This window comes from Acanthamoeba castellanii (genome assembly GCF_000313135.1).
Source record: "Acanthamoeba castellanii str. Neff unplaced genomic scaffold scf7180000084559, whole genome shotgun sequence".
Taxonomy (NCBI): domain Eukaryota; phylum Discosea; order Longamoebia; family Acanthamoebidae; genus Acanthamoeba; species Acanthamoeba castellanii.
Window position 1 is genome coordinate 127,901 of NW_004457291.1, and position 6,707 is coordinate 134,607.

General features: G+C 56.3%; 3 protein-coding genes across 3 annotated transcripts in view; 1 reads left to right on the top strand and 2 right to left on the bottom strand.

Annotated features, from left to right (window-relative positions):
• Positions 1 to 2,978, top strand: part of ACA1_033770 (MYC binding protein 2, putative) — a gene marked incomplete at both ends in the record, with an annotated part of 4,390 nt that extends 1,412 nt beyond the window's left edge. The window contains 9 exons of the mRNA XM_004334191.1: positions 17 to 733; positions 831 to 1,492; positions 1,601 to 1,671; positions 1,756 to 1,946; positions 2,080 to 2,205; positions 2,284 to 2,405; positions 2,504 to 2,609; positions 2,698 to 2,814; positions 2,904 to 2,978. Coding sequence (XP_004334239.1) covers positions 17 to 733; positions 831 to 1,492; positions 1,601 to 1,671; positions 1,756 to 1,946; positions 2,080 to 2,205; positions 2,284 to 2,405; positions 2,504 to 2,609; positions 2,698 to 2,814; positions 2,904 to 2,978 — 2,187 coding nt within the window. The remainder of the gene's footprint in view (positions 1 to 16; positions 734 to 830; positions 1,493 to 1,600; positions 1,672 to 1,755; positions 1,947 to 2,079; positions 2,206 to 2,283; positions 2,406 to 2,503; positions 2,610 to 2,697; positions 2,815 to 2,903) is intronic.
• A 333-nt stretch (positions 2,979 to 3,311) lies between these two features.
• Positions 3,312 to 4,599, bottom strand: ACA1_033780 (uncharacterized protein; the record flags this gene model as incomplete). Its single annotated transcript, XM_004334192.1, has 3 exons — positions 3,312 to 3,466; positions 3,563 to 3,728; positions 3,820 to 4,599. 3 exons carry the CDS (start codon positions 4,597 to 4,599, stop codon positions 3,312 to 3,314), a joined length of 1,101 nt encoding a protein of 366 aa, XP_004334240.1.
• A 309-nt stretch (positions 4,600 to 4,908) lies between these two features.
• On the bottom strand, positions 4,909 to 6,476 carry ACA1_033790 (uncharacterized protein; the record flags this gene model as incomplete). Its single annotated transcript, XM_004334193.1, has 3 exons — positions 4,909 to 4,955; positions 5,035 to 5,407; positions 6,021 to 6,476. The coding sequence occupies 3 exons, from the start codon at positions 6,474 to 6,476 to the stop codon at positions 4,909 to 4,911; spliced, it is 876 nt and encodes a 291-aa protein (XP_004334241.1).
• Positions 6,477 to 6,707: the final 231 nt, after the last annotated feature.

Sequence of the window (6,707 nt, forward strand, 5' to 3'; positions counted from 1 at the left end):
ACGGGCCAGCAAGGAGGATCGCGCCTTCTTCCGGTTCGTCTGTCCGCACCCGACGTGCGGGGCCACGGTCTCGATCGACGATCTCAAGGCCGGCTTCGACGTGTTCGGCAGCCTGCTCGCCAAGGAGCTGGAGGAGAACGGATGCGCCGTCGACAAGAATCCCGCTTGGAATGGCGACGAAGTCCAGCTCTTGGGGGAGAAGGAGAAGCACCTGCTGGAGCAGGAGTCGCTGCAAAGAGATGTGGGCGAAGCGGTGGGCGACCACCACGAGCTGATGTTCGAAGTCGACCTGGCGCTGGATGACGATGGAGTGCGGCAGCATCAGCACCGAGAGAACGAGGAGCGCGAAGACGCCGCGCGACACCCCGAGGGAGCAGGGCAACTGAAGAAGAACGAAAACGAAACCGAGGCCGCGGCACCGTCGAGCAACAAGCTGTCCAACTCGATGAAGCTGTTCTTGGAGAGCAACGAGGGCTACGTGCTGTGTCCCAACGAGAGCTGCGGGATGATCTTCGAGCACCTGCCGCCGACGGCCGAGGAGAAGGCCTACATGAAGAAGCAGCAACCGGTTGACGACGACGGCGAACCGATCCAGGGCGATGCGCTGGAACACTACTTCGACAAGCGATTCCGCTGCCGCGACTGCAGCACCGTCTTCTGCTCGGCGTGCAATCTCGTTCCCTACCACCTGGGCTTCACCTGCGCCGACTACAAGAACTACCTCGTCGCCCAGGTCCACCCCTCATACATTTCTTCAAACGAACAGTTTTCTTTTTTTCACTTGTTTGGTCGTACTGATGGCTCTTCCCGGCTTCACGTGTGATGTGCAGCATTGCTTTGTGTGCAACAAAGTGCTGCGTGGTGATATCACGCCGTACCTGCCCGAGGACTTTGTCGTGCGCGACGGCGACGGCGACGGGAAAGCCGAACAGCCAAGCGGTGGCGAGCTGGCTGCAGACGACATCGACAAGGGCAAGGAGAAAGCCGACGGGCACTCCGACGAAGCCGAGATGGAGCCCTTTCAGCCGGTCTTTCGCGCGTTTGAGAAGGAGCTGCCCGAGCCCAACCAGGTGCCGGGCGTCTTCTTCTGGAAGAGACGACGGCTGCTCAAGGAGCGCCAGCAGCTCGAACGCGAGAAGCGCGAGCACGAGCGGAACGAAGCGGCGCGCGTCGCCGTCCAGATGATGGAGTACGAGACCCAGCGCAGGCAGGTGCAAGACCGACGCCTCGCCGAGCGCAAGCTACGCGAGGAACAACAGGCGCAGGAGCGCGAGGAGGCGCGCAAGCGCAAGCGGGCCGAGCTGGTTCAGCGCCTGCGCGACGGGAAGGAGGCCAACATCACCACCATGTACGTGTGCGATCGGGCCGAGTGCAAGAAGGAGGTCGAGAAGAAGTGCCTCTGGAAGCACACGGAGTGCGGACACGCCTGTTGCGGCGTCTACAACGAGCAGACATGCCTGCGCTGCCTCGATCCAGCCTGTGCTGGCGATGGGTACGAAGCTTTACACATACCATTTATTTATTTATTTATATTTTTAGTTATGTGTGTATCACCCAAGCAAACCCAACCGTGCGCTCGTGTGTCGTTTTCCCCCAATAGGCAAACCAAGGATGACTATTGCAACATTTGTTGGGTGGAGGACCTTGGTTCCAAGCCAAGCATTGCACTCGGTACCGCTCGCTCCAGGTTCTTATTACGTGCTGGTTGTGACGTGTTGTGTGTGCATGATTACATCGGCAACCGCATACGTACAGAGACATGTGGGCACGTCTTCCATCTCGACTGTCTGTTGAAGAAGCTCGAAGCGGGCTGGCCCACGGCGGTGATCTCCTTTTCCTTCCTCGACTGCCCGCTGTGCAACGAACGACTGTCGCACCCGCTCCTTGCGCCGCACCTCAAGCCGTTCCTCGAGCTGGAGGAGTATCTCACCAAGATGGCCGTCGAGGTACCTACCGCACGCGGTTCATTGCACGTACACACACACACACACACACACACACACACAACACACACTGGTGGCCACGCGTGAATAGATTCGCTCACACGTGAGAGGCAACTTGTGTGATTTCAAACAACAGCGGCTGGACATGGAGGGCATGAAGAATGATCCCGGAGCGAAGGAGAATCCGGCCAAGTACGCCGTCGATACCTTCGCCTTTTACCTGTGCTATCAGTGCAAGGCGCCCTACTTTGGTGGCAAGAAGGTGCCATACGCCCCTTTCATGCGCTTTCTTCTTCCTCCCTTGTGGCTTCAACTGCAATTGTGTTGTATTGTGTTCCAGGAATGTGGAAGAATGTTGGGTGACGGCGGAGGCGAAGGGGAAGGCGGACCGGCGCCCGCGTTCAATCCAAAGGAGCTCATCTGCGGGGCCTGCAGCAACACGCTGGGCCAAGCCGATTGTCGGTATGCCACCTCCCAAACCCCACAACATCTAACCCGTTGTTTGCGGCACTGACGCGGCCCTCTCGTGTTCGTGTCCTTGATCCTTACACCACCGCCAGCGTGCACGGGGATGCCTACATGGAGTGGAAGTGCCGCTTTTGCTGCTCGCTGGCTACCTACTTCTGCGGTGGCAAGGCCCGCTTCTGCACGCCCTGTCACGATCGCGTAGGTTCCCCCTCTCCCTCAATCTCCAATTCCTTGCCATCTTACACCCATCTCACTCAACCCCATTCGCGTTCATGTATGTCGGCAGCCGGCTGAGCGGGTTGAGTTTGCCAACTGGAAAACGCTGGACACGTTCAAGGCGCCCGCGTGCGGTGGGGCCGCCTCGTGCCCTCTACACGTCGACCACCCGCCCAACGGTACTGAGGTAAGAGCAACACAACTCATAGGCGATGCAGTTGTGCCCTTGTGCTGACCACCACCACGCACGACGTGGTGAAAAATTGTCAATGCCAGGAGTTTTGCTTGGGGTGCTCCATGTGCAAGGCCTCTGGCTTCCGCTTCAATGCCACCACTGCCAGTACCGTGTAGCCCGTGTTGTTGCGTGGCGACAGTGGGTACAAATACGCGCTATACATCACGTGATTCTTGCTGAGAACATAGCACCACACTCTTGCCACAATGCACAACACACCGCAGGCTTGAGGCGGTGGAGGCCAAGGCACTGTTTGTTGAATGCTCAGCAAAGACAGCGACACATCGCTGGCCAACCCCTGCTTGCCCTTGCTTTTCGTCTTTGGCCTCATGCCTCACTGGTCAATTTATTTATCCTTTTTATTTTATGTTTCCCTTTGGCCCCGCACGAAAGGCGGAGAGCAAAACCAACGGGAAGGCCTGGTCTCACCACGTTGAGTGGTGCAGGCATCAACAAGGCCTGCAGGCAGTGGCCTCCCAGTTCCCAGTGGGCCGCAGGTGTGGAAGGGTCGCCAACAGGCCGGCACGCTTCCGCTCAATGAACGTCTTGACGTCAAACACAAAGGGCTCGTCGCCAAAATTGATGTTGGACACACAACCAGCCCCTGTGTGTCATCAATCCAATAAAGAAGTCAGTTGTGGGCAAAAAAAAAAAAAAAAAAAAACACAAAAACAAGGGTGGGTTTTGTATGGGGTGGCACCGACTGCGGGATAGGTCTCCTTCCGGTCCAGCGCGAAACAGCACACAAAGACGTCAGTCGTGTTGGGATCCTCGTGCGTGGGGTTGCGCACGAAAAACACCTGGCCGCACTCCCAGTCCACACCGCAGCCGATCACCTCACCGCCCTTGATCTCCCTCCTGTTGTCCTGCCACAACTTGTGTGTGCATGTTTGCGTGCGTGCGCGTCCACTATGAGTCGAGACTGAACATGCTGGTACAGACGTGTGGGAGTGGTACTCTGGTGCTGGGTAGCATGTTGTGTACGAAGGTAGCGCTGGTCTGCGAGCTGCGGAGCCCAACGAACAGGCACCGGCTCGAGAAGGCCTGGCTCACGCCCACTGCCGACGGACTAACCGAAGCAGGGCCGTCGTTCGCCGTGACCACCACCTCGAAGTAGTCCACGCCGCAGAACAGGACCGACGCCATGAAACGCTTTTCTTCCTCTGCTTCTTCAATCGAAGCGAGGGGCTGGTCCCTAGTGGCGCGCGCCACCTCGGCAAAGGCCTCGGCCAGCGTCTCGCGGCTCGAGCTGACAAACGGCTGCGTGGCCAGGCGCCGATTGTCGCCGCTCTTAATCAGGCACACGCCCTCGCGGATCAACTGCGCAGCTTCACGCACGAGCCGGCGGGGGGCACGGTCGCGGACTACGGTCGGGTGGAACTCGCGCTGGCCCGTGAGCCGGTGAGGCCGGGCCACCAGCAGCCGAGCGCGCAGCTGCCACCAGCGACAATCGGAGTTGGAACGGGCGAGCTGCGGCGCAGAGTAGAGGGGCGAGAGGCCGAGGCCGAACAGGACCGGGCTGGCGGTCAGGCACAGGTATCGACACTTGGTCTCGGCGCTGCAGAGCGCGTGGAAGGCTGTGCAGGTGAGGGACCAGGCCCCGAGGTCGCGCACCACCATTAGTGCTGCAGCGTCCCTGGTCGGTGCTGCTGAAGCGGGTTGAACGACGTAGGAGAAAATGTGGCACAACAGCTCCTGTGGCAGCTCGAGAAGAGCAGCGCTGGCCGCCCCGTTCATCTTCTCATTTGAAAAATGCGTGAGTCAGTAAAAAATCTGGTAGGGGAAAATTCAGATGAACAGCAGTATCCACGGCCCTGATTGGTCGATTTTTACGATGCATGGGCCTTGTGCAGGATGCCAGAAATAACAAATCCCCTGTGGTGTAGTTGGCTAGCATTTCCGCCTGTCACGCGGACGACCCGGGTTCAAATCCCGGCGGGGGAGATCTTCCTTTTTGTTTTTGCTCCTTCCTCCAGCTGGGGCTTTTTGTAAGGGCAGCTTCCCCCAACAGCCAACCTAAGGTTAACAAATGCTCACCTTCTGGGTCTACTTGGTGCTGGTATTGTTGTGCCACTTAGGCACACACTCCAGTTCTGTGAATAAAAATGGGGCACATGGGGGTTGAAGGTGGTGGTGGTGGTGGTGGTGGTGGTGGGGGTGTGAATTGGTGACCCACGATGGCCTTGACACAGATCTGCTGGATCTCATGTGATGTGGCCACCTGCAACTCTTGCACCTTGGCCATGATGTTGTTGAGGCAGGCTTGGAGGGGGTCAACTACAGTCTTAACAGCAGTGACACCATTCATGATGTCATTGATCTGATTGACAAGCACATGATCTGTGGGCGCATGTGGAACGGCGGTGACCATGGCACTGCCACTGCTGATGACATTGATGTTGCTGATGGCGGTGGCAATGTGTGTCTTGGCATTGTGCATGATGTCTGTGATCTGCTTGGTGTTGTCAGTGTGTGGTGCATCCTTGATGGCCTTGATGTGCTGCTTGATGCCCTTGAGCCCAATCTTGAGCGACCTGATGGCAGCCTGGAGATCAGCAGCGGTGGCAGGCACAACCAGCAACTGGATGTCTCCCCTGATGTGTTGGAGCAGGAAATGTGTAGTGGTGTAGTGGAGTAAAGGAGATGTATTTGAGAAGAGAGAAAGAAGGGTGAAATAAACAGAAGAACACAGTGTTCTTTTAAAGGGTTCTATGGTCCATTCTAATTGGTTGGACAGCTCAGGTCTTTGAGCAACAGGAGGGAGTTCAGAGTTGACTGTTGTTCAATGAGAGTGACTTGACTGACTGGACAGGTCTGACAGGATGTCACTGGTTTGAGTCCAAACATGCCCCTCATGTGGTGGGTTGCTCAATCAGCCCCATGCATTGGTGGTGGTGAACAAGCTTGATGTGGCCAAGTGCCTTGGTGAGAATGTTGGTGGGCATGTTGTCAGTTGGGCAGTAGCTGTAGTGGACTTGACCTCAACTGGTTGTGTTGTGCAGGTGTGTGAGTTTGATGTTGTAATATTTACAGTCAGTCATGTGGCTGTGGTAGGTGCTGGATGAGATATTGATGATGGCCAGTGCACTCTGGTTGTTGTTGAAGAGAGAGAGTGGTTGTTGGGTGTTGACTCCAAGGGCCAGCAGATGCTTGTGCACATAGAGTGCCTGGTGTGTTGCCTTGGAGATGGTGTTGAGCTTGGCTTTGGTGGAGGAGAGTGTGATGCATTTCTGTGTCTTGATGCTCCATGAGATGGCGCCTCTGCAGAAGATGAAGATGACACTGGAGACTGATTGGCAGTTGACTTTGATGTTGCCCCAGTTGGTGTTGCAGTACCCTATAGGTATGTGGGTTGTGACATCCTTGTCATCATAGAGGTTGCACAAGTAGCAGATTGCCAGGTTGGCTGTGCTAGTGAGGTAGCACATGATGTGCTTGACAGTGGCAATGTGTTTGGGGCTGAAGTTGTTGGTGAAGCAGCTGAGGTACACAATGGGGAAGAAAATGTCTGGTTGCAAGGTGTGTGCCAGATATGACAGCATGCCAATGGTGCTGTGGTATTCAAAGGTGTCATGTTGCTTGGTGTCAACTGGCAGCTGTAGGTTTGGTAGCATTGGTGTTGACACAGGGTTACAGTTGATGAGCCTGAAGGTGGCAAGGATGTTGTTGATCTTGCTGCACTGTCAGATGTAGAGCTTGCCAGCACAACAGTCATGGTGGATCTTGATGCTGAGGACCAATGTAGCTTCACTGAGGTCCTTGATGGGGAAGCCATTGGCAATGAGTTGCTTGACGCCCCTGAGCTCAGATTGGTGGGCAATGATGGTGCAGTCATCAACATAGAG